This window comes from Sceloporus occidentalis, unplaced genomic scaffold (genome assembly GCF_023333645.1).
Source record: "Sceloporus occidentalis isolate IW3139 unplaced genomic scaffold, rSceOcc1.0.p SCAF_13, whole genome shotgun sequence".
Classification (NCBI taxonomy): domain Eukaryota; kingdom Metazoa; phylum Chordata; class Lepidosauria; order Squamata; family Phrynosomatidae; genus Sceloporus; species Sceloporus occidentalis.
Window position 1 is genome coordinate 12,058,693 of NW_028316993.1, and position 27,851 is coordinate 12,086,543.

At 45.1% G+C, this 27,851-nt stretch overlaps 1 protein-coding gene across 1 annotated transcript; it reads right to left on the reverse strand.

The window, feature by feature from the left end:
• Positions 1-737: 737 nt before the first annotated feature.
• Positions 738-27,851, reverse strand: HPCA (hippocalcin). The gene is made up of 4 exons (XM_089479559.1): positions 27,679-27,851; positions 13,021-13,418; positions 4,257-4,362; positions 738-2,083 (listed from the first exon to the last, which is right to left on the reverse strand). The coding sequence occupies exons 2-4, from the start codon at positions 13,396-13,398 to the stop codon at positions 1,986-1,988; spliced, it is 582 nt and encodes a 193-aa protein (XP_089335685.1). The 5' UTR covers positions 13,399-13,418; positions 27,679-27,851; the 3' UTR covers positions 738-1,985.

The following is a 27,851-nucleotide window of genomic DNA, read 5'->3' on the forward strand; positions in this document are numbered from 1 at the left end:
AGCGAGCTTTCTGCACTCCAAGCAAATACGGGATGTGAACACCAATACTGCAATGCTAGAAATTTCAGGACTGAAGGAAAAATTCCTCACTGAAAGAGGCAGAATTCTTATTTGCAGAAGCAATACTTTCGTGTTGCCCCTCCTAGCTTTACTCCAAATTTCTTTCATTATGGAACTGGTCTTACCATAAGGATGTTTTTCCTAAATGATATTCAGAAGCTCCTCCTTTGTAACCCAACTAATATCCTCTCACAGCCCTGAGATTCCTATCTAAGATTTAAAAGACCAGCCTAGTGGTGACAGCAGAGGATGAGTGCATATGTATTAAACATGCTTCAGAGAGTCAAAGGTGAAGTATAAATGTTCACAGCTAATCCATGGCTGGTTTGCACTAAAGGGAACAAGGGGGAAAGGCTTCAGAGAAGGAAACTGCAGCACAGTTCCTAGGTCTCCAGCTCTTTCTTCTTCGGTCCTTCAGGCATAGAGAATCATGCCATGAAGCAACATCAGAGTATGGTCATTTGTAGCAAAAGCTATCAATGAGGAAGGTCACACAAGCTGGGAAAGGCTGCCACAGTTTGCTTTTGCCTGAGCCAACTGGGAAGTGCAAGATTCAATCCATTCCTGAGTCAACTGAGTGCAAACTACATTTGCATTTTGAACTCAGTTTGCAGCAATTGAAGTCAGCTGAGGACATATTGATGTCGTTGTGTAAGAAAGGAGGGAATAATAGGATTTATTTTATTGTTGTAAGCCGCCTCGATCCTATCGGAGAGGCGGGATAGAAATAAAATTGTATTATTATTATATTTTATTAAAAGGAGGAGGAGGAGAGAGAAGCTGGGACACTTTAAAAGCGGATGAAAAGGTGGGATGGCAGAGGATTGATCAGGACTGTCCCTGCCAAAATCAGGACCGTTGGACTGTATGCAAAGGAGTGGGTTCTCCCCTAGACATTAAAGGCCTAGGAAAGGCTGTTTCCAATCCACAAAGCCTTCTCCTGCATGTTGTAGACTATGAATTCAACTGTCCATTTATCCCCCAATCCTGGCTTTCTTGCTGCATCCAAAGACCATTTAGTCCAGCCTGTTTTCAATGAGACAGGACAGCGTCCGTTCCACTGGGCCAAACCAGAACTAATGTTTGACTCTACCAAGAACGTTTGACTCTAAACAATGCAAATTTGTACATTTTTGTGCTTATTTTACAGAATATATTCCACTAGCCAACAGGGAAGGACCAATGCTGAGCCTGTGCCCACAGCAAGGTCTTCTCCATCACACATACCGACACATGCACACAAACACACCCTACCTCACCCCCCTCAATGCTTGTGGCTTCCAGCATTTCAACCACACATTTTTCAAGGGTTCTCTCTTGCAACCCTTCCAACGTGGCCTCGAAAGGTGTTATTTTTTTGGACCAAGATTCTTAGGAGATTGACTATCTCACTTTTCTCTCGTGTTCAAAGACACATGCAGACACAGCATGCATGCAGTCGCCACGGTCATAAAAGTGTGCTACCCACATACACATACACGCACAACATGCAACCACACCCCAGAGAGGCTGGCGGGTGAGGAGGAGACATTTTTGCAAAACCTGAATGCTTGGCAGCTTACTGAGAAGGAACGTGTCTGCCATCTTGGGGCTACCACCACTGCTACCACCCCAAAACCTGTCTACACACCCTTCCCCAATGGTGTAAGCATTCACACACAACTACAGTGTTCAGGGACGGGGAACTGGGGCAGTAGACCTGTGAGTTGAAAGAAATCGGTACGCTGGCAGTGCTGTTGGCTTGGCAGTGGGAACATGTCCGGTTTTCCCACAGGGGGATAACTGGAAGCCGGTCACCGCCCTGCGAGCCACATGAGGTGGTTGGTGGTAGTAGTGGTGATGGTGGTGGTAGTGCCAAGGGGTGGTGGTGGTCCCCCCTCGGGGGCTGCTGCCTCCTGGTTGTCGGCTGCATGGGCGAAGGGAGCTCAGAACTGGGAGGCACTGCTGGGGTCACACTGCAGCAGCCTCACGATGGACGGGTCACTCTTGGCTCCTTTGATGAACTCCTCCAAGGACAGTTTACCTACCGAGGAAAGAGAAGAGGGGTCAGTAGCTGAGTGCCAGTTCAGGATCATCCCAGACCATGAGTATTTTGGGTGGGAGGAGGAGGAGAAGGAGATGATGGAGATGGTGGGGATGGAGATGGACATGGACATGGAGAGGTGGAGATGGTGGAAGATGGAGATGAAGATGATAAAGTTGGAGAAGGAGATGAGGATGAGGATGATGGAGAAGATGGAGATGAAGATGGAGAGGATGGAGATGAAGATGATAAAGATGGAGGAGATGGAGATGAAAAAGATGGAGATGACAGAGATGGAAATGGAAATGGAAATGATGATGATGGAGATGAAGATGATAAAGATGGAGAGGGAGGTGAAGATTATTTATACAGTATTCTGCTTTCCCCTAGAAATTGGGACCCAGAGCGGCTTACAATCAGTGATTCCCAAACTCTGATCCTCCAGGTGTTTTGGACCTCAACTCCCAGAAGCCTTAGCAAGCTTAGCCAGTAATCAGGAATTCTGGGAGCTGAAGTCTAAAATATGTGGAGGACCACCATTTGGGAACCATTGAAGGCTGCATAGCACAAAGTGCAATTCCACATGTGGAGATTCCTACTACACAACCCTGATGTAGAATACTGGCTTGAGCATAAATAGCAATACACACACAGAAGCACAGACTGTGTGCAAACGAAGATTGTGTACGTGTTAAAAGACAGGGCAGCATCTGGCTACCTTTTAGGACAAAGAGTAGATGGAAACTTTTGAGCAACTGGACAGGAATGGATGATGGTATCGCGGCCTCAGGCAGCCAGGGATGCCTCTGAGATCATTTTCGGAAACCGGTTCTTCTTGCTGTGTCACATTTTATTTCATAACTCCATGTCGCTTGTTCCAGACTGGCAGTGGACATAGAAGTAGCCTTGTCCAGAGCGCAGGGGAAACACTGGGCTCCTTCTTCTTTCAGGCAAAGGTATGTTCAGGTATAAGAAGTAATTGAGCTGCTTGTGCCTGATGCAAAAGCATGTGCAACTTTCAGCATGAAAGCTACTTTGCAAGGAGGGAGTGATGCTTTTCTCAGGCACTGGAAGGCCAAAGACAGCCTTTGACTTTGATAGAATAACTCTTAACCCTCATTTTCATGTACAAAAAGGGTGGGCAAAGTATGGTCCTGAATATTTTTTTTGGTGGGGGGGGGGTGTATATGACCATCCTGCTCCCTAGATGATACTTTAAAAATAAAAAAAATCTACATAACACCTACTTTTAATTCTTGATTTAAAAAGGCAGCTTTCTGGACCAAAACAGCCTGGGAGGATGGCAAAATCAACCTACAACCCTAATGGTTATGGATGGTGGATACAGGGATATATTTTGAATGAACTGAAAGGATGTGGGTTGATTCAAAGAAGGCCAACCCAAACTCCGACAATTTCTGACTCCTGGGAAATTTATGTCCAAACTGGGTTCATCTCCTTTCAGGGATGCTACACTTTCTCTGGACAGTCTCAGCCTGCATTTTGCAAAACCGGACGATCTTGAAAAGTGACCTTCAAGGTCATTTCTGAGTGTGGCTCTTAATCACACTTTCTTTGCCACCCTTTTGTACTATTGATCTGATGCGGACGCTTCCTCTTCACACCCCGAGACCCGCAATTCATTCCCTGTGGGACTTTCTGGTTCATTTGCAGGGTCAGCCGCAGCCTTCCATCTGGGATCCAAGGTGCTGAACCTGTTTAAGGCTCAACCTTAAAGTCAAAAACTGGAGCAGATGCACTCCCCTGCCCCAGAAAACCCCTCCTTGATGGCTGGAATCCTGCTGTTTTTCTTTAAGGTCATTTTCCAAGGTGGTTTTCCATCCACATTTGCTCTGAAATCCTGCTTTTAGCACACTGAAGCTGATGCAAGCACCCAATTCATACCAAGCCACCCCCAACAAGACAAAGTATACAAAATATCCCTACAGTGAAATGACCGCTCATTTCTTCTGCTCTGTTCCTCCTCGCTCCACTTTTGTCCCCAAATCTGCCCCCTCGGCTGCATTGGCCACCCCTCCGTTGCTCCTCTGACCCAATTCCCCTCCTCAAAAACCTGATGGATTTAATCAGCCGCCTGCCTCTCCCTGTCTAAGCGCTCGCTGGATTTAGCAATGAGGTTTGTGTCTTAATCCCTTCCTCGCTCCCCGTTTACCGTCATTATTGGTGTCCATCTGTCGGAAGATTTTTTCCGTCCGTTTCTCGGGGGTCGACTCATCCTCGGGCATCTTCATCACCGACGAGACCATTTTGTAGATGGCCTGGGAGAGAAGGGACAGGAGAGAAGTGGTTGGAGACACACAATCCTCCCAAATTCTGGCCCATTAGAAATTACATTAAAATTTGCCAAGCTGAATTTGCCAAGTTGAAAAAGGGCTCCATGAATCAAAAAGGTTGGAAACTCTTGCTTTAGTCAATATATGAAGTGATCTTTTCGCGCCTTTGAGACTCACTGAAAGAAATTGGCACAGCATGAGCTTTCATCGACTTAAGCCTACTTCCTCAGATGCATTTGGTGCCGATGTCTTTTCTTCACTTAGTCCCAAAGGTGCTACAAGATCTCTTCACATACTGGTTTTACAGTCTAACATGGCTATATTTTTTCATTCCTCCAAGGAATGGCAGCTAGTGGTTCCCATGTCAATGTGGCGGTGAATCCACTCAAGGTTTTAATGGAGTATATGCAGGAGTTTCAAACTCTATGCAATGTATTCAACTACACATCATGCTAAACTTTTCATCCCCAAAACCTTGTGCCTGAGCTTTTGCCTTCTCGTTCTCCATCCCCTTTTGTCATGTCTTTTAGACGGCAAACCTATAGACATGTGCTGCCTCATTTCTGATACTCCTAACCCACTTCATTTGGTAAAGATTGGTAAAATGAAGAAACGTGTTGGCTTTTCTCCAGCGATGTTAACATTCAGTTGATAAAAATTATGGCTCTGTCCCATATCTAAACTGTATCCGTATCTAAACTTTCCATCAAGGTCCCTTATTCAGAGGGGTTTTCCCTTCTCATTTTAAGGTCCAGAAGTTCAGAGAAACAACGCTCCATCTGCCAGAGTCTCCAGGCGTTCAGAAAGTGAACCGAAACAGAGGAGAAATGACTTGATTAAACAAAAAGCAGCATTTGGAGAGAGAGAAAAATACCCAGTGTGCTTTTTCCCCTGAAGACAGCATGCATTTCCTGCTTAAAGAAACGGGTAATTAACATTCAATATGTTCAGGACAGGCTTCTCTGGGGGAAAAACAGAGATTGTGACAGCGCCTGGGAAATGGCTTCCATCTCCTTTTCTTTCTTTCTTTCTCGCTCGCTCAGCATCCTTTGGAAATATCTGCCTCTCTTCCATCCCACATTCGGGATGCTTTGGACACCTGAAGAAGTCCAAGGCTACTGGCATTCGGATGGATGCGCACGCAACACCAGTAAGGAGGGGAGAAACGGCAGCAAGCCTTTGGCCCCAGTGCCAGCGAGAATGAAATTTCAGAAAAATTGGTATTCTGATAGACATCAGAAGAAAGCTAGGACTTGGAAGGGTAACTACAAAGGAACTAGACAAGATCTTGAAATGCAAAGATATATCACTGAATGCTAAAGTTAGGATGGTCCATGCCATTGTATTGCCAGTTTCTATTTATAGTTGTGAAAACTAGACCCTGAAGAAAGCTAATAGGAAGAGAATAAACTCTTATGAGATGTGGTGCTGGAGGACAGTTTTGCAGAGATCGTGGTCTGCTACCAAGGCAAATAAAATGGGCCCTGGAGCAAATCAAGGCTGAACTGTCCTTAGAAGCCATCACTGAGTCTGTTGCACTTTGGCCATGCCATACGAAGAAAGGGTTCACTAGAAAAGACAATAATGCTTGGTAAAAAGTTGAAGGTAATAGGAAAAGAGGAAGACTGAATACCAAATGCGTACGTAGATTCAATAGGAGAAGCCATGACCATGAGTCTGCAAGACCTGAGCAGGGCAAGTGAGGACAGGGTGACTTGGAGGTCTCTCATTCATAGGATCACTATAAGTCAAAGTCAGCTTTGTCAAAGTCAACAATCCTGATAGTTGGTTGTTGTGCTCCTTCAAGTCATTTCCGACTTATGGTGACCCTAAGGAAACCCTATCATGAGGCTTTCCTGGCAAGATCTGTTCAGGGGAGGTTTGCCATAGTCATCCCCTGAAGCTGAGAGTATGTGGCTTGCCCAAGTGACCACGTCCGAGCGGGGATTCGAACCCTGGCCTCCAAGGTCAAAGTCCAGCACTCAAACCACTACGCCACACGCTGTACATTAACATACAAGGCATGCAATGCCATATCACTACCAGCAGAGTGTGCTCCCAAGCCAGACAGGAAACACAGGAAGACCATGGCCATTATTTTGCTATACTGATTTGTCACTGTTGTGTGCCTTCGAGTCATTTCCAACTTATGGCGAACCCAAGACAAACCTATCATGGGGTTTTCTTGGAAAGATTTGTTCAGAAGAGGTTTGCCATTGCCTTTCCCTTGAGGCTGAGAGGATGTGACTTGCTCAATGTCAGCCAATAAGTTTCTATGTCTGAGTGGGGATTCGAACCCTGGTCTCCAAGGTCCAAGGTTCAAACCACAGTTGACCCCTTGCTATACTAAACAACTACCTAAATCGAGCATTCCAGTGGTGGTCAACCAGATATCATTGAGAAGCTGAGAAAGGTTTGGCTTCCCTCCTCTGTCCATTATTATTAGCATCTGATGTACGACATTTCATCTATGGCCTGTTACAGACTGCCAAAATAAAGCTGCTTCGGGTCTCTTTGGAGGTATGCTGTTTAAATGATGCATGGATCCTAAGAGTCTGGAGGTTGCGCCAAAGCCACACTCCATTCCTAAGCACTGGAGTGCAGCTTTGGTGCAGCTTCCGGATCCTTAGGATGCATGCATCATTTAAATAGCATACCAGAGACCCGAAGCAGCTTTATTTTGGCAGTCTGTAACAGGCCTATTTTTCCTGGCCAATAGCTGTTGATGGAAAAACTGTGTCCCATGCATTTGCCTAACCCTTTTTAAAAGCCAAGGAACATCATCTCCATCTTGTGGCCATGATTCCATAAGCGATATGTTGTGCAAAGTTCTTATATACCGTACTTAGTACCTTTCCTTGCACTGACCCTAAATCCTAGTATAGTATGACAGGAGGGAAATATCTAAAATGCCTTTATGCACTCTGCTCTGTCCTTCCACATACCTTTACCCTGTTCCACCTAAGAGCATTTTCCTGTAAGTGGAACAGTTTGCATTTTCTCCCCAGAGATCTTTGGGAAATCACAGCTGAGATAAAGGAGATTTACCAGGACTATATTACCAGCAATCCCTTACCTGGTTAATCTCATAATAGGCTTTCTGAGGAAATATCTCTCACGATCTCCCTTTCCCCCCACTTTCATCAGACTGCATCATTGCAGTCATGGAAAAACCAGAAAGGCAGGAGAGAAACGCCTTCTAATATACTTCTTGCAGTGTCTGAACCACATTCAATAATCATCTCCCCAAATGTGTCATTTTTGCAAAAACACATTTGCAGAGATGATTACTGAATGCGGTTCAGACACTGCAAAACCATAATTGTCACTGTTGTTATGTGCCTTCGACCTCATCTGCAGGGTTTTCATGGCAAGATTTGTTCCGACCAAGGAGGTTTTGCCATTGCCTTTCCTTTGTGGCTGAGAGAGCGTAACTTGCCCAAGGCCACTCAGTGGGTTTTCATGGTTCAGCTGGGATTTGAACTCAGGTCTCCAAGTCCAACATCATGCTGGCGTTATAAAGATTTATTCAGAGGTTTGCCACCATGGCTTTCCCCTGAGAGAGTATGACTTGCCCAAGTACCATAATATATGATATAGGAACAAGTGTGGCTTGATATTTGGCTCTGTCTTCCACATATTCAGGCAAGAGATGAGGTTGCAAATTCTTTATTTTGGGGGGCTTAGCTCTTAGCAAGAAGAAAGGACTGTTTGCAAATCTCCAGCTCAGCTTCCTACAATTTGCAAGGCTTAATCGATTCATTGCTACAACTTGCAAAGACTCTCCAAGCATGGGGCTCTATGTATTTACTTAGCTAGATTTAGATTTAGGTAGCTAAGGCTTCTATTTTAATTTCCAAAAAGGAAAATATGTTCTCTGTGTGTGTGTGTTTGGATGACAAACTGTGAGCAAGCATGGTTGATATTTAACGCAATACTCTTAATGATATCCCCAGGGGCCATCTCTATCATTTGGCCCCGAAATGTCAGGATCAGGGACAATCCTAAATTGGTGCCAGCCTCACCCTAAGGCCAACCACTGAGTCCTTCCAAAATCTGGGTGCTCAACCTGAAAGGGGTGTTGTTGCTTCTTTTGTTCCGGTTTGTCGTTCGCAGATTGGCGTCAGGGAAAACCCAAAGGGGCTTTGGGACACTCTCAACTTTGTTCTTAAAAACACAAATCCGCTTCCCACCCCTCCAGGTGTTCCCGTTTCTCTTTGCCAAGGGCACATCAGAGCATCAGTTTATAAATATCTTAGACCCAGTTAGGAGCTATGTCCCCCCCCCCCCCAGCAATCTGGAAAATGATTCACATTTGCAATCTTTGCAGTCTGTGCTACTTTTTGGCGCTCCATGGGGACTCCACCTGTTCTCTGCCTTGAGCTGTAGGCCACCCAAATCAAGCACAAAAGCATCCAGGTGTCACAGATCCCATCCCCAGAGTAGGTCTCCCCCATCCCCAGATAAGCATCCAACATAAACAGTCATTTAAATTGCAAAAATATAATATTTCATGCATAAAACATGATATTGCAATACTGGCTCTCTTTCCTAAGCCTTTCCTCCTCATTTCACACCTTCACCATCAACTCAGTTTCCTCTTCCTGCTGGCATTGGATATGATAGAAAGCCTGCGATAACCAGCATGGTTTAGGTATTGGATTAAGAACTCTGGGAGACCAGGGTTCGAATCCCTTGCTCAGCCATGAAAACCCACTGGGTGAACTTGGGTAAGTCACACTCTCTCAGCCTCAGAGGAAAGCCATGGTGGCCAACCTCTTCTGAATAAATAGGGCCAGCATGGTGTAGTGGTTTGAGTGCAGGACTTGGAGAGATCACAGTTCAAATTCCTTCTTGGGCATGGAAGCAATATTGTTGCATGCTTAAAGTATTACCTACCTACCCATCATGAAGGACTTCCATAATTATTATCATTCTCTGTTTCACAATCCATCAGTTGAACTTCTGGATCATCAATGATTCAGCAATATTTTATATAAGGGATACCATAGAATCATAGAATCGTAGAGTTGGAAGAGACCGCAAGGGCCATCCAATCCAACCCCATTCTGCCATGCAGGAACTCACAATGAAAGCATCCTTGACAGATGGCCATCCAGTGTCTGTTTAAACACCTCAAAGACACCATTTTACTAGCCACTGTATATTCTGGCACTTGAACATCCGTGGATTTTGGTATCCGTTGCAGATCCTCGAGCCAAACCGCAACAGATAACAAGAGCCTATTGTATTCCTGTATGGCAGAGGTTAGATAGATGGTCTTGTCATTTCTTCCAGAACTATGACTCTACGAACTGTGGTTCCCATGGTGATGCACAATTGCAAATGGACCAACAAAACATCTCAGCAAAATTGCCTCGTAAATAGGATCATATCAGCACGGCTACAAAAAGTGACCCTACTCATAACCTGGCATGTTACTGGGCAACAACTCACTGATTCTGAGATTCTTGGACAGAACCTGAAGCACCGATGAGTCTAGACATCATCACACTACTAATGTCTTTCTCAAAGGTGCTACAACATCCCATTTTTCCATACTGAATTATGTGTTAGGATTCCTACTGTGGCAATGGACACACCTTCGGAGAGGTGTTGCAAGAGAAAACTCACATAGCCTCTGAAAATATCAAGAGCGCTTGGCTCGATGTTGCAAAGGGCTCCATTGGACTTGCAGACTCCGGACGGGATTAAAGGTTCGTGCCTTGTTGCAGGAAAGCACTGGAACAGCTGCTGAGCATCTGTTTCCTCCCCACTTTTGCATCCTGACCCCTTGAATAGAGCACAAGGGGTTGGCAAAGGTCCACAACCCACTGGAACCAGATTGTGTTCAAGAGAGAGCCATAAACAACATTCACCTCATATGGTTCTGTGCACCTTTGCTAATCTACTGCGATTACATCTAGCTTCTCAGTCTGGATGCCTCATCCTTCAAATCTGCAACACTTTTGCTTAGGGACAAAGAGATAAACACAAGAATTGCCTTTCCAACACACAGTGAGCAAAAGAAGCAGACAGAGAAGGAGGAGGCTTTCAGGCAGGGCTTTTGATTTTTGTCTGTGGTCCTCATCCAAAATGCTTCTAAACATCCTGCACTTTTCCACCACTTCTTCCATATTTTTTCCTTACTGGATCCGCTCAGGAGAAAGAAAGAGGGGAGAGCTCCATATTGCTTTTAGCCAGCAGCCACAGGCAGCCTCTGTGTTGCAGGCGCTGTGTATCCACTCCAGGATCTAGCCTGATCTTCATAAAGGAGGTGCCTACTGTGTTAAGTATCTCCTTTTGGGGATGGAGTTCACCACCTTGGACACATTTGTTGACTTGTTTATTTAATATTTATATCATGGCTGTCAGGATAAAAATGTTAGAGGGAACTTTGGCTTCCTTTGGCTGACCCATGAGAGCCCAAAGTGTCTTGCTCTTGATCCTTCGGTGCTGACCGTAAACACGGCATGCGCACACGTTCGCAAAGCCCCTAGCTTTAATCAATTTAAATGGTCGATTAAATTGTTGCTGCTAATGGCACACACTTCGGATGAGTTACCCTTTGCCGAGTGGGGTTTTTCTCCGCTCTGTAATTAGTGCCGCAAGCTTTAATCGGTTTAATCGGTGCATTCGCCAGCGAAGGCTTCCCTTGATTAAACGGTGGGGACTGGCTTTAATTGGCAGTGGAGCCACTTTAATAGCCAAGACCCACCCGCTTTATTAAAAAGTAAATAACATCTGAGCTGTGTTGAGTTCTTGCTTGTTACACACATCAGAGGGCGAAAGGGGGAAATGTTGAAAACAGCCCTTTCCCTATAGCTACGAGTGATAGGTAATATATATCATGAAAAGCAAGTGCCAAGACATCCTAGGAGCTCTCATGGGGATCTCTCTTGTGGGACCAAATTTCTACTCCAGAACCCACCTTGGGCCACATCTCCCAAGAAAATGAATGGGAGGAAGGAACGGTCAAACTCCAACAGGACCAGATGTCCATCTCTGCTTTGTTTTGGGGGACATTTGGGGAACCCAGTGGCAATCATGTCGGGGGCAATGATTCCATGCCAGGTTTTAAGGCGCTGAACTCTATGAGGTCTAGCACTTTGGATAGCTCCTGTCAAGCTATCCAAAACTCATAGTGGATTCACTGACCCACTGAAATGGAAGTCATGGAAGTCATCAGGCACCACTGTGGGGACAGTCTCTGCCTAGATTTAACGCAGAACATAAATTGGGTCTATCTTTTTTTGGCAATGCGCGCGCGCACACACACACACACACACAGAGGCAGTGGTGGGGCTCAGAAGGTGGACAAGAGCGTTGCTCCAGTCTACAGCTAAGTTGGAATGAGGAATGTGCCATGCTAATCCAGGCTTACTGGAGTCGCTGGCATAATGCCATTGTACATCTTTCCCAGGTGTTTGGTGCTTTTCCCAATGCCAAGTGACTGAGTTGGAGTTGGGTGGTTGGGGAGGAGGAAGAAGGCATGCAATTTAAATGGAGATTCTCTAGCATGAAGAGATGACGCTCCTGGTGCATAAGTTGACTTCCAGTGAAACACCAATAAGCTGTTCTTTGGCAGTAGTGGTGATATGCATGTCTGTGTGTGTGCGTGCCTGTTGTGAACCCATGAATTTTCAGGGTTTTCTTAGGCCAGGAATCCTCAGAGATAGTTTTGCTGATTTCTTCCTCTAAAATAGAGCCAACAATACCTGGTCTTCCATCCAAGGATTCACCAGGGCTGACCTTGCATGGTTTCCAAGATCAGACAGGATCGGGTGCCTTTAGGGGATTCAGGGTCTGAGATATATATATATTGTGTGTATGTGCCTCCAAGTCACCTCCTCAGGAATTCCACGGGGTTTTCATAAGCAAGGAATCCTCAGAGGTGGTTTTGCCAATTCCTTCCTCTGAAACAGAACCTGGTATTCTTTGGTGGTGTCCCATCTAGTGACTGAGAAGAATTGATGTTGCTTAGCTTCCAAGATCACAGGGGAGATGGTCCTTAGGGGTATTTAGGCCATCTCCTACCTTCTTCTCATTATAGCACAGAAGGATGGGGAAAATAAAGGGCATGACTTTTCTAATCCAATGCCGCTACTATTATTATCACTATTTTCATTTATATCTCCCCTTTCTCCTGACAATGAGACTTAACAGTGGCTAACAATATATCTAAAACAACACAAATTAAAAAACAATACAAAAAGCATTAACTGGAGTATCAACATAAGATTTCAAAAGCAATGAAACCATTTACAAAGTGAGGACATTAAAAATATTAAAAGTCTACAGTGGGCCCTTGGTATCCGCTGGGGTTTGGTTTTGGGACAGCCCCATCACCACTATGGATACCAAAATGGATGTTCAAGTCCCATTAAATACAATGGCATAGGCAAATGGTGTCCCTGGTATAAAATTGCAAAATCATAGTTTGCTTTTTGGAATACACACACACCGTGGATGGTTGAATCTGTGGATATGGAGGGCTGATTGTATATGCAAACATTAAACTCTACTTGCTGTAACTGCAGCCCAATCCAGCCTTGCCACTTTTATGCCCTGTGAAGGATAAACATATGATGCTTGGCTCTGATTCCAAGCCCAGGAAACTTGGCTACCGGGGTGTTTCTTTACCTGCACAATCTCCAGCATCTCCTCCCGGCTGATGTATCCGTTCCCGTCGAGGTCGTACATGCTGAAGGCCCACATCAGCTTCTGCTCCAGCTTCCCCCGTGAGGTGACGCTCAGGGCGATGATGAACTCTCGGAAGTCAATGGTGCCGTCGCCGTTGGTGTCGAAGGTACGGAAGACGTGCTCGGCGAACTTGGAGGCATCGCCGTAAGGGAAGAAGTTGGCGTAGATCTTCTTGAACTCCTCCACATTGAGGATGCCGGTGGGACAGTCCTTGAGGAAGCCCTTGTACCACTCCTGCAGCTCCAGGTCCGAGAACTCAGTGTTCTCCCGCAAATCTTGGAGCATCTCTGGGCGCAGCTTGCTGTTCTGCTTCCCCATGGTCAGATCGGGGCCTTAAACTGGAAAGTAGGAAGCAAAAAAGACAGTCAGAATGGGGAAGCCAACATTGGGGCGGATGGTTGACCCCAAGTTTGTAGGGTGGTGATGGACCCATTCCAGGCCTTTGCTGGCACTTTAATGGAACTGTCCAAGGAGATGGACCTATTTAGGCAACAGGGTTTGGCCCTTTAAAGTGTACGCTAAAACAAAAAGCATGGAAGCCACCAACCATTCCTGGATGGCACCAATTCATAGTCTGCTTCTCAAGAAACTTTTGTAGGCAACGCAGACACAGTAATCTGGGTTGATCAGGGCTCTATTTTGGGGCATTTGTCATTGCCCCACAAAAGCATGTGACAGTTTTAACATTATTCATGAGTACTAGAAACATGCTTATGGTAAAAACAAACCACTAAAACCAAGATCCTAAACCTAAACAAGTTGATGTCTAGATCATTATTATTATTATTATTATTATTATTATTATTATTTCTGGGCATGGCACATCAGTCACTCTAATGTTGTGCAATGGATGCCCTTATGTTATAATGTCATGGCAGCCCCTAGATAAATATGGACATTGTGAAACTTCACAGTTCAGATCTGTGCACATGTAAGGCCCAATTGGTTTAGTAGTTTTGATATTGGACTAGGACTCTGGGAGACCAGGATTCGAATCCCCACTTGGCCATGGAAATCCACTAGGGCATCTTGGATGAGTCACGCTGTCTCCGTCTCCGAAGAAGGCAAGAGCAAACCCTCTCTGAACAAATCTTGCCATGAAAATCCCACAATTGGATCACCTTAAGGTGGCCATAAGACATAAATGGTTAGAAGGCACACACCAACGGCAATAACAAATGGCTTAAATACCCTAAAAGTCACCAGATCCCACCTGATCTTGGAAGCTAAGCAGGGTCAGCCCTGGTACTGTTGGCTCTTTTTCAAAGGAAGGAACTGGCAAAACCAACTCTGAGGATACCTTGCCTGAGAAAACCCTATGAAAATGAATTCACGAGGTTGCCATAAGTCAACAGGTGACTTAAAGGCACACGCATGCAAAGACACATACAAGGCCATTCACAAAGATGTACATCCCAAGAAGACTGCTTGCCAATGCTTATGTCAAGATTTTGTGATGTATTCAGCTTACACAGAACATAGACAGTTCTGAAAATAACTTAGCATTCTGGTACCAACAGATGCAAGCACCACTGGATTCATTATTAAATATTATTTGCAAGAATCATCCATGCTGTGAAAAATTTAAGATCCTTTCATATTGCGCACACACACAGAGACGGCATGAGCATCTATGCCTCTAACAACTTGTCAAAGGATTCTCTGGTGAACGAGAAAAGAAGAACAGAAGAGAAAAGAGGCCAGCAGGACTGATATCCTCGGTAGTCTTTAAGTCAGACTTAGGTCCATCTGTTGTCAGTTAAGCAAAGGCACTTCAATGCTGTCCATTCAGCCACTCCACTGCGCTTGTGCCAAGATGTAAGGGATACATTACTCCCTTAATGATTTAGGTGGGTTGTTTGTGTGACTGAGGAAGGCAGGTTACAGAACTCCTACAGGGAGTAGCACACTTTCGGAATAATAACAGGAACGTTTTGCAAGATTTGGGCTTGCTGTGAGGCTGAAGGCACTCCTCTCCTGTCAAAGAAAGACTCCCAAGGAGTCCCAATTGTGGGAGAAAGGCAAGATTTCCACACAACCGCCAGGGTCTGACTCAATATAAGGCAGCTTCCTAGGTCTCTAGGGGTCGGAGCTCACTTTCAGAGTGTGGGCTCAATCCTATTGATAATCCCAATTGAAGTAAACCCATTGAACCAGTTGCTGAACTGACCCTTACATAGATTCCACTGGGCAGCATCCCTTTAGAGCAGTGGTCCCCAAACTGTGCTTTTAAAGAGATTTTGGACTTCAGCTCCCAGCAGCCTCAGCCATGTTGGCCAATAGTCTGGGATTCTGGGAGCTGAAGTCCAAATCCCTTAAAGAGCACAAATTGGGGACCACACATTTCTGCAAGTGTGGCTTACAGACATGTGCATCTATTTTTGCATGAGGCTCAGGGAGCTATCCTCTAGCCCAATGATTCCCAAACGTTGGTTCTCACAACGTTTTGGTTTGCATAGCTCCCAGAAATCCTGACTGTTGGCCAAGATGGCTGGGGATTCTGGGAGATGAAGTCCAAAACACCTGGAGGACAAATCATTCAAAAAATGGAGATGCAGCTGGTCTAGGTTCCAAGGGGAAGGAAAAGGAGGATGCACTTCTTGCTCTCTCTGAGCCAAAACCAGCAGCTTCTTCATTGTCCAAATGGAAATGCATATGATTGTTACCCTGCTTGGCCACTGACTTAATGAGACTAATATCACCCAAACCAGAAATAACAAAAGCAGTGCCTCTGATCATGTGTAAAGTCCATAGTGGTCAATCCAAAAAGCTGCCACACATCAAATGGAGGCATTTGGAGCAGAGTGTTCTGCTCAATGTTAAGCCTCCTCTTTCCCAAAAATAATTGTTACCTGTTCTTCTCATTTGTCCAGAGTTTAGGGGAGGAAAGAAAGACATTTCGCCTTATCATGGGTAAGCGTTAATGTTCTCTCTTTTTGGAACAACACTTGCTCTCTCCTGTCCAGGCATATCAACAAGGAGATGATAAGAAAGAGAAAAGGGAGGGAAAGGCCTGCAGAAGGGCGACTTTGATTTCCGCTCTGCTCAGACCGATCTGCGATATGGAACTAGCAGGCAAATCTGTTAGGAAAGGTGAAGAGATGAAAAGAGGAGGAAGAAGAAGGATGCTTTTCATGAGCAGATTCATTTCCTCTCCATTTATTCCTCGCCACAGCTGCTGCACCACTTTCCATATCAGCTCAGCAGCAGCACAAGGAGGATGAAAACACGGAGTCAATGAAGCCTGAGCCACATTTCTGATCTTCCTTTAAGTCACCAGCCAGAAGGCCAGTGTGCGCTCCGTATAATTTTATATTGTTATTAATTGCTGTCAAGTCATCTTCGACTTATGGCAACCCTATGAGCGAGAGACCTCCAAGTCACCCACTTATCAATAGCCCTCTAGTCTTGCAAATCCAGGGATGTGGCTTCTTCAACTGAGTCTATTCACCCGTAATGCAGTGTAATTCCCTGCTGCCTTTTTCTACCTTACCAAGCATCCATCTCTTTCCCAATGAGTCCCAAATTTTCTTGTGACATTTTCAAAGTCTGACATCTCAGCTTAGTCATAGTCCTCTGGACTTCAAGGGAGAGGTCAGCCTTGGTTTTAGCCTCTTGAACCCATGGATTTGGCTTTTTGGCAATCCATGGTATCCACAGAATCGAACCATAAAACCACTGTCAATCTTTTTAGCTTTTGTAATTTTTTAAAAATATAATTCTATACTGTTCAAATGAAATGATTTACATTGTTTTTTAAACTGTATAGCTAAGTTTTTAACCAATCATAAGCAACCGTGAATCCCATTCTGGAGAAAAGGCAGTATATATAAGCCAGAGATGCCTGTTATTGCATTTCAGAGAATACATTTCCACAGCCGCATGTGCAACTAGATCTTTTCTTCTTATGTCCATTTACTCAGAGCACCTGAAGTTGCATTTGTCTCATGTTGACAGTAATTTGGTATAGACAGGATATTTCTGTAATTTGCAAAAAATGAAATAAAATAAAAAATGGCAATGTATCTGGTATTTCGAAGCTTGCAAGAGCATCTGGCTCGAACAGTTTGGTAGCACAATGCCTGCCTTGCAGATACTTGCAAAATGTCATTTCCGAAAGGCCAAATTGATTTCTTAAGATGATTTGATAGGATTATGTTGTCAATTAATCCTCTCTGTGTTACAGTGAGGGAGCCAGCATGGCGTAGTGGTTTGAATGTGGCTCCATGACTCTGGAGACCAGGGTTCGAATCCTGGCTCGGCCATGGTAACCCACTGGGTGCCCTTGGCTGAATCATACTCCTTTATCTTCTTAGGAAGGCAATGCCAAAACTCCCTCGAAGAAATCTTGCCAATAAAACCCCTGGAGAGGGTCATCATGACAATGAACTTGAAAGCATAACAATTATTTCAATGCCAGATGAAACATACCTCTACCCATTGAATAATTTATTCCCAGTTTTAATACAGTGGGGTTTGGTTCAAGGTGGAAGCCTGTGGATACCAAAATCTGTGGATGCTCAAGTCCTGTTACATATACTGGGGTAGTAAAATGGAGTCTCTTATATAAAATGGCAAAATCAAATTTTGCTTATTGGATCCCCCTCCAAAGCCATGGATGGTTGAATCCTTGGGTGCAGAATCCATGGATATGGAGGACTAATGGTATTTGGGGTTTTTCCACCTTGTAAAATATGTTATTTTCTTCTAGGCAAAAGTGAACTCTTTCTGAACAAGTCTTGCCAAGAAAACCCTGCGGTGGCTTCACCATAAATCAGAAATGACTTCAAGACACACAACAAAGAAAAGGAAACAACTGCGATAATAAGTTGCTCTGGGAGCAATTCCAAAACCGACTGCCAAAACATCTGGATGAAATTGCCATAGGTGGGATGCCAAGAGCACAATGACAAAAAGCGACACTGCGTTATCTTTCGATTCCTCGAATCTGAACCAATGGAGTTAGTAAACTCCGGACGGACTGTGAAACCGAGATAACAGCATTGAGAGCAACAACGACAACAGCATTATCTCAGCCAGACCTGACCAGATGTCCTAACCACAAAGGAGGACAAGTCACTGCAAAATGTTGGACGTTCAAGAAAAATGTAGGACGTGACCAAACAAAAGCTAACAGCACTCATCTAAAGATAAATTCATGCTTCTTAGTCATGCTCAAACTGGAAGGTGTTTTGGAACTCCTCCTGGACAGGAGACTGAAACATGTCCTGGATAAGGAAGACACCTGGTCACAGGGTTGTTGGGAGAATAAAGTGGATGGCAGGAGAGTTGCATAGCCCTGCTAGAGTTCACTGGAGCCAGTAGGCAAGAAAGCAGTGCGATAGGGACGTCTTTATTTCCAGCTTCTCTTCAACTGGTCCCTAACATGCATTTTTTCATTTTCTATTAGCAACAGATGCCCATGGGAATGATGTTTCCACTCAGCCAGAAACACACACAAAACCCAGATCCTTCTCCTGACCGGTCACCAGCAACTCATCCCCTGGGACCCTTATATACAGAAATTGAGATTTGTCTCTCCCAAGGGGCATCCCTTTGCACTCAGGGCTGCGCTCTCCAGGTGAAATCCTTTAGGAGCTCTGGAGGAAAACTCAGATCGTGCTCTTCGTCACGCAGCCAGCATCGGCTGAACCTCTCTCTTCCGTGCAGCCGATAAAAGCATAGGAGCCCTTTCCTCTATTTTACCTGGCAACCTTACTTGCAGCTGAAGTAAATAGATAAAAATAATAATTGTGTTCCTTCCTAGCAATGGAAGGACTCCAGACAAGGCTTGGCTTGGTGGGTCTGGAGATATTTTTATGCCCCCCGATCTAGGATTGCCAAATTTAAAGGCAGCCCAGGTCCTCGGATTGCAGGACTAGAGTCGCCAGAGGGAAAAGTGGAGTGGACTCCTATTAAGGGTTGCATAGAAGAGAAAATTTCAGGAGACCTGGATTGTCAGACAACAAGGTAAGATGCCACAACAGCTGAAATTCCCCCTCTTACATAACATTTGAGGGTACAAGGATCCTCTCCAGATTTCATTCTGGTGACCCTATTCATGACCCAGTGCTAGATCTAAATGTGACCCTTTACAATGTCACTGGATGTACCCTTGAGAGATGGGTCTCCAAACTCATTTTAACACCTCTCTTGAAAGGCTTCTAAATAGCAATATATAGCAATAGCAAGTACATTATCAGTGCACTTAAGCACTCCCTAAGCAGTTTACAATGTGGAAGCTAATTGCACCCAACAAGCTGACTATTCATTTTAGCATCCTTGGAAGGATGCAAGGCTGAGTCGACCCTACAGCAATGCCTGGGATCAAACTCACAACCTTGTGGCTGTGAATGGCTGCAATACCAGCATTTAACTAACCTGGGCTCCTAAAGATTTCTGCATGGACAAAAGTCTAGATGGCCTTTAAGTGTCTCTTCCAACTCCTGGCATCTTCGATTCTGTGATGTCTTTAAGCATGTGGCATGTGCCACAGCTGCATAGAGAACACCAACCAAAGCACAACTACAAGGGTTACATATGAGAGAAATTTATACACACTGTAACACACATGCTTTTCAAGATCATACTCTTGCCCTGAGATCTCTCTGTACTGCTAAAAACAGCCCCCAAATGGGGAACAAGAGGAATGAAAACTGGCAGCAACTTGTCTAAATTTGCATCAATTCACCTTTCCTTTTTTTAGGTTCAGCCTTGCAGGGTTGTTGTTCCAGCGCACAAAGATCTAGCCATCCTGGCCATGGAGGATTCTGGGAATGCTAATCCCAAAATGGATCTCCTCCAGTCTCAGTTGACTTCAGCCTTTCACCATCTAGCTTTGTGAGGGCACAGCCCTTGGAGAATGGATGAAGATGCTTTAAATAAATGTAGTGATGCGCACCACGCGACACGCACATAGACATACGCACAGCCCCATGAATCGATTGCAAAGGCAGCCCCTTGTCCCAGTTTCAAAGTGGCACGATCAATCTTTGGAAGAAAAATGTAAGTTTCCCATCCAAGTCCTGGGAGAATCCCAGTCCTCTGTTGCTAAATCAGAACAAGAACGAAAAAACGAGGAAAATACTTCTTCTCATGTAATAAAAGCAGGATCCAGGTACCTTTTAAACAGTGTGGAAGGTGACTTTACCTATGGTGATTTTACCTATGGTGACTTGTACCCTGAAATGACTGGAAAAAATGCTAAGTGAGATCCCTGAGTGAGCTGTCTTTTGGTGCTCGCCTGGGGGAAAAAAGAAAAGCAAAGCTCATTTTGCCACCATAACCGCCCCCACATCAGCTCAGAATATATTCCAAGAAGAAGACATATGGCTCTGGAGAAGCTGAGGACATTCAGAAATGAGGAGGTGTTCAGCTTCGCAGTTCGGAGGCCTGAGACCTGCGTGGTGGAAAAGTGTCGTGGAAGACGCCAACGCTCCGAAATTTTTGGAAAGAAACAGGGAGTTTGGCCATGCAAAGACAGGAAAGAGAGGGTTGGCTGGAATCTCAGGGGTTCAAAATGAGAGCATTGTGCTTCCCAAACAACAATATTGTACTCCAAAATGAAACCCAAATTTCTAGCATTGCAGAGTTTTAAAAGTCCTGTTGAGCATTTAGAAACAAGAGCTTACAAAGGTTGAGCCTCCCTTATCTGGAATTCCAGAATCTGAAATACTCAAAATCCCAAATTGAATGGCTGAGAAGATTGCACCTTTGCTTTTTGGTGGTTCAGTATGTCCAAACTTGGTTTCATGCACAAAATTGTTTTTAAAATATTGTATATACATTCGGGCTCTGTGTGCAAAGTATATTGTTGTTGCTGTTGTTGAGTGCCTTCAAGTCATTTCCGATTTATGGTGACCATATCCTGGTTTTTTTCTTGATCAGATTTGTTCAGAGGAGGTTTGCCATTGCCTTCCTCTGAGGCCAAGAGAGTGTGACTTTTCAAAGGTCACCCTGTGGCTTTCATGGCTGACCAGGAATTCAAACCCTGGTCTCCAGAGCCCAACATTCAAATCACTATGCCATGCTGGCTCTCACGGTATAAGCTAGATGTGCAACATAAATTAATTTCATGTTTAGACTCGAGTCCCATCTCCAAGATAACTCCTTATATGTATGCAAATATATTCCCAAACCCCAGAATATTCCAAAATCCAAAACACTTCTGGTCACAAACATTTCGGATAAAAGGAGACTCAAGCAAAGAGGCAGACATAGTGAACAAGGGAGTGTGAACGCAGCAAATGGAAGTGTTCTAGGCATGAAATATTTTCAACATCTCACTTTCTGAAATGCTAGGAATTTGGGGACTGAATGGAAGGGGAATTCTCCTCCGTATAGCTATGCTTCTCTTTGATGCATCTCCTTGAGGGATCAGAAGGCCTTCCTCTTTTGCACCCAAGAACCCTGAGGGTCTCCTATGGAGAAGGGCTTGTTCTTCCATACGATTATTGGGGAGAAAACCCCTTTGCGGAGCTTCCCACTCAGGAAAAGTGCATGGAGAACAGAGTGTTCGTGTTGGAAGAAGCTTTTGCAGAAATGGGTCAGCTCCCTTTTGAGAAGAGGTTTATTTTCAGCAAAGCGAAGGACCAGATCTCACAGAGAGAGAAAGAGGGAGAGAGAGAGAGAGAGACAGAAATAAAGAGAGATTTGCCTGGTTCATTAATATTTCACCATCCCTTTCCGGCAGCCGAGGCCTCTAACTCCGACGACAAGGACTTTGAAACACACCCACACAGGCAAGGAAGTATGCAATGATTCTGAATGGACTTGGCATGATATTACAGACTTAATGAAGCTCCTGCCTCCTTCGCCGTCTCCGCAGCAGAATCAAGGGATGCCTGCTATTCCGCTTGCCCTTCGCCTAAGGACGCGCAAGGCATTGGGGATCTCCCCTTCTGCTAAATCTTAAATAATTGCCCCAATTTTCTTGGTTACTTCAAACCAAAGAATTCAATAGACTAGAAAATACCATTGAACGAATGATTGTTGTTATATGCCTTCAAGTTGACTAATGTGTGACGACCCTTTCACACGTAGGCTTTTCTCAACAAGCTTGCCCTTGCCTTCCTCTGGGACCGAGAGTGTGTGACTTGCCCAAGGACTGCCAATGGGTTTCCATGGCTGAGCGAGGATTCGAACCCCGGTCTCCAGAGTCACAGTCTGATTCTCAAACCACTCTGCCACCCTGGCTCTCTCCTGCCATAATGCAACTTAACGGCCATGGTTTTTGGCTGGCATGTAATGCCCGCTCAGCTATCTTTCTTCATCCTTTCCAACCAATCTGATCAAAATAACCAAACGACAAAGTGCCAAGTGTGCACTCCAGTCGGTAGTGCCTTGACTGTGGAGGCTCAGGTGGGCTTTGGGTCATTTGGCACAGTCAATGCATTTGAATGAAAGAGAGCATGGTCCACAATCATGTTCTTCTGGCCACATCTTGCATTAATCAGTGCTGCATGAGCATTACCCTTAGCCAAGGTAGACAACTACTTTGCTGGGATGCTTTAGCTGGATTTCCTGCACTGAATGGCAAGGGCTTGGACTTGGTGGCCTGGCCTCTGGACCATCTCTGCTTAATGAAGGTTCTTCAATAAGCAGAGATGGTCCAGAAATCCATCCGCTAAACCAGCGGCTAGGATTCGGCAATGCTCTGGATTCTTCTGCCTCACCAGCTTTCACTCACCAGACTGGCTCCCAAACTGTTTCCAAGCACAATTGTTGAAATATTTCCTTTTTAAGAATGGTCCTTTTAGACTTCTTGAAGTTGGAATTTTATCCAGTCCATGGCTACATTGGTTCATATATATATACACTCTGTTCTTCTACTGCCAGGTTTTATTGCATAACTGGGGTTTTTAATCTTCTTTCTGTCAACCAACAAGCATGATAACTGGTTTTGAATAATTGAAATTCTCTCTCTTGCTTTCTCCAGACAAGAATTCTGTTTTATCAGGCTGTATCCCTTGGCATCTTCTATACACATCAGGCCCAAAGAAGCCATTCATTCCTTTTCATTTTATAGTTTCAATACCTCATAGTTGCAAAGCTCAAAAGTTGAATGTCCAAATATATAGTGGGCCTTCTACATTTGCTGGGGTTTGAGGATGGGACTATAACCCTTGGGACCAGGGTTCGATTCCCAGCTCGACCATGAAACTCATTGGGTTACCTTGGCCAAGTCACACTCTCTCAGCCTCAGAGGAAAGTAATGGCAAACCTCCTCTGAACCAATCTTGCAAAGAAAACTCCATGACAGGTTCATCTTAGGGGCATCTTAAGTCAGAAATGACTTGAAGACACACAACAACAAAAGTGTGTCAGGAAAGATCATTTTTAAAGGCTACCAACTTGTGTCAATGATGAAACAAAAAACCCACAATCCATAGATGAAGAAAACTGACACATCGTATCAGAAAGGGTCATCTGAGATGCTGGCTGTTTCCATGCAGAATGTTTCAGGGAACATTAAAATAATCCTCCTTTTAGACACGGTCTAAAGCCACATTACAGAATATTATCAAACAACCCTTTCTGCCCAATATGTCAGCCAGGTCTCAGTTATCCCAACAGGCAAAAATATTCAGTGGTCTTTGCTTTTCTCAAACTGCCCCAAGGCAAGGCTGCAGGAGGAAGAAATTCATTCATTTCTGATTTTTAGGTGCAGTGCTAATTTTTTAGGGGCTGATCTTTCTCCTAAGTCGACCCAAAAGTAAATGCACTTGAAATCATAACAAAAAATAATAACCAACAAAAATAGGTCCCTGCTCCAAGGAGCCTCCATTTTGCATTTGCTACTCTGAAAACTGGGATGTGGCGGCTTAGAACATTTCACCGAAAATGTTTTGAAAACAAATCCAAAAACCACAAGGTATGGAGCAAAAACCCTCTCGGTAACATTTGAAATGTTTAACAGAACCAAACAATAAACTCTTGAGCAATGGCTTTGCAGAGGTTTTTCCAAGTGTGCACTCTTCCTATTCACAATCCTCAGAGCAAAGGATGCCAGATCAAGGTTCACCTTGGAAAGAGAAACTCTTGTCTCTTTCTTTCTTTGCATCCTTACTCTCTCAGTAAACCCAGTGAGACTTAACTTCTCATAGATTTGGACTGTGGGTCTCCCCTTTAAAAAAAATAAAATTGCAATGGATAGAAATGGGACACCCACACATAAGCAGACGCAGCTACGGCTTGCTCAGAATTAATCTACCCAAGAGATTATAGGAAACCCTGAGCAGAGCAGCTGCAGGGGACAGAGAGACAGTGTCTCCCTATCTCTCAAAGATGCTCAGCATTGGGTCCCTGGGATACTCCTCTCTCCACATCCCTTTGGGAAGGAGGGCATTCATTTTAGGCTGAATTCACACCATCTCAGTGCATGGAACATGGGGACCGGATTCCTGGCCAGCTGGGCCAGACCAAAATGTAGCATCGCTTCTCCCATGATGGAGCCAAGCGCTTTTAGGAAGATCAGAAGCCGAGAGTGTCAGATCATAATTAAAAGCTACGTTGGGTCAGATCAACAGACCATCTGGTTCAGTGTCCTGCTTCTTGGAGGGGAGAATAAAATGTCCCCGGGAAGCCCCCCAAAAGGCCAAGGAGGGACTGGACCTCTCCCTTTTCATCTAGGAAGCCACTGCTGCTGGAGATAAGATACCACTGATGACTTATAGCCATCATGACTAGTAGCCCCTGATCCACACATTCTCCTCTTCCATCACCATCGGCACCACAGATGTGTCTTTTAAATTCAATGACCACCACAGCACATCTTGTGGCAGGCAGTTCCGCAAATCCATTTATGCACATATTTATTTTGCAATGGGCAAAGACCTGCTCTGAATTTGGGTCCATTTCTTCTATTTCCCCAAATGACCCTGAGCAATTGTATTGTGAGGAGGTAGAGAAAAGGGGTCTCTCTTTCTACAAGTTTCTTTTCTCTGTACATCAACCCATAAGCCATCATGTTGCTGTCCACATGCCCTTAAGTCAATGGTTTTGTAAACCAAAAAGTCCCCAAATATTGTAATGATAATGATTATTATTACAGGCAAAATTGTTCCATGCCCCCAGATAATTTGGCATTTCCTTTTCCAGACCAACAGTGTTCTGCATTCAGGTCCAGTGTCCAGAAATATCAACAGGATCCCAACTGTGGTCACTCCATTAGATTTATATATAAGGGGCAATAGTGTTTGTCCTGTTTCTGATCCCCTTCCAAGCCAGCCCTGATATGCCATTTTCACAGCTGCTGCGCACTTCACTGAGCGTACAGATGATGGCTTTCCCCTTCTGTTTTCCAGGGTTTAGCCCTTGGATAGAAGAATACCATCTCTGTTCCTCTAGATATAATGGCAAATAATAGCATTAAGAGGTCCGGTCTGATCTGGAGGCACAGGAGAACAGCAAAGACACTATAGAAGTCCAGGTCTAATGGGTCCCTAGATGGGAAAACCAGTTTGGGATGACCAAGTAGTGCCACCCCTTTGGGTCCCACAGAGGAAGAAAAGCAAGATGCAAAGGCAGTAAATGAAAGGGAAACAAATAATTCATTTCTGTGTTCCTTTTCAAAAAGCCATCAGAGCTAAAAAGCCTCTGCAACCTCTTCTGGGAATGAAGGCAGTTAAAAGCCCCTTGTAAATGTTTCGTATGGCATAGTAAGTGCTTTATATTGTAGGTGCATTGGGGCAGGGACCTCGCTTTTTGGTTGGTGCGTTGTGTTGCTTGATTTTTGCTTGCACCATGAAGCACATAAATAGATATTCCTTGCAAAGGCTAAAGCTGCAGTCAAAATCCCAGGAGATTTAAGATGAAAATCCCACCAGGTCCCAAGCGCCGTTGCTTTTCTTGTCTGGGAATCTCCTTCCAGTCTAGAGAATGGGGTTATTTGAAGGAAAGATGGTTGCACAAAAGTCCAGATTCAGAAAAGGCACATAGCGAGGAGGGTTAGATTTTGTTTTCCCTCCCAGATACTTTGGTCCCTCTATCATTTGGAAGAAGAAATGGAAGAAGGAAAAGAATGGCAGATGGAAATGGTTGGCTGGCCTGCAGGTCCCAATCCCTCCATCTAGAGCAATGGTTGTGGAAGGGCTCCCAGGTTAGTGGAGCAAAGAATACACTCCAGGTTTTAATCCAAGCTTGTTCCAGCACCTTGGAGATTTCCCATGAAACTAGCTAAAACCTGGAGTAGATCCACCGCCCCACCGCCCCGGGGGCTGCTCTTGTGAGGCCAAGGATATCCATTAAGGACCTTGTTTTTGGAAAGCAGTTGGAGCGAAAAGCAGGGAAGGAGGAGAATTTTGCACCAGTGGGGGACATCGAAAATTGAGAGGGGTTTTCTCCTCTCCCTATTCTTCTCCTCCAATCCTGGAGGATCTGCAAGTTCTCCAACTTGTTATGGGGTATCCCTCGGCTTTCCACCACCCCAAGCCTGCTCCTGCCCCACTCTTCCATGGGTTGCAACTATTCCGTCCTACCTACTACACCCTCTGCTTCCAGGTTACACACCCAGCACTTGGCAATTGCAAAGAAGAAGATACCAAGGCATCTTCTTACACAACTCATGGGAGGGGATGGGTTACCTGTGAAATATGAAAGGACACCTTCCTCCCTTCTCTGTTACACCCCCTCCCCAAAACCCAACCTCCCATCCATCACAGCTGCCAAGAAGCCCTGACCTGGAAATAAGTGCAGAGGAGTGGCGGATCCTCAGGTTTGTGTGTATGTGTGTATGTGTTTGTGGGGAGGGGGGGGGTCTTGACTCCTGGTAAGGGATGATGGAGACCCCCATCTTCCCCACCCCTCCCACTTTCCCAATCAGATGCAATTACAAATGATAAGATGCCAAGGAATAAAGTGGGTGGAGAGGGAGAGAAAGGAAAAGATTCCCCATCCCTCCTTCTTATCCCCCACCAACAATTCCTCCCTTACAGAGGATACTGAAATCCTAAGAAGGGGATTTGGGGTGGGGGTTTGGGGGTAGGGGCTTACCTTCTCCCCCTCCCCTCTTTGCAAAAGGGGTTCCCCAGTCACCTGGCAAGGCTTCCATGCAGCTGGAAGCAAAGGTCTTCCTCAGCCAACTGGACAGAAAGAGGGGGCTCCTATCCACCTGGATCAACCCTTCTTTAAAATTGGCATCATTTTGCAATTTGCAAAAAATGCCATTCGGACTATTTTGCATTCCCCCTTCCCCTTCCAATTTTGCAAGATTTGCAACCGGGACCATTGAGCATCACCAGCCCAAATTGCATTCTCCTCCCTCCCTTAAAAAAAAAATTCAATTTATTGAGAATATTTTGCCAGAGGGCAACATATGCAAGTGGCGGGTGGCAAGGGTGGCCAAAGGTTGCCAGGGCGAGCATCCTCAGCCCGATCCCTCCTCACGCCTGCCTTTGGTCCCTTTGGGTTGGGTGGCTTTGGGGATGCCCTGGTCCCTCCTGAGAGCATCCTCAGATGATGCTCCATCTTCAGTCCCTTTGCAGAAGCATCTCAGTCAGTCCAGACCCCCCTCCCCTCAAGAGAAAGACCCCCACCCTCCTCTCCTGCATCTCTCAGCATCCTTGGGTACCACCAGGTGAGCATCCCTGGGCATCCTACCTGGCCTGGGGCTGGCAGGCGAGGCTGGGCTCAGCGGGAGGGGGACAGGCTCCCTTCTTCCAGCCAGGAGGGGGTCTCCTCTGGAGCCAAGTCCAGCTACTTCTCCTCCTGCCTCTGCTCTTGCATCCCTCCTTCTCCTCCGCCTCCCAAGCGCTCCATCCAGCTCCAGCAAA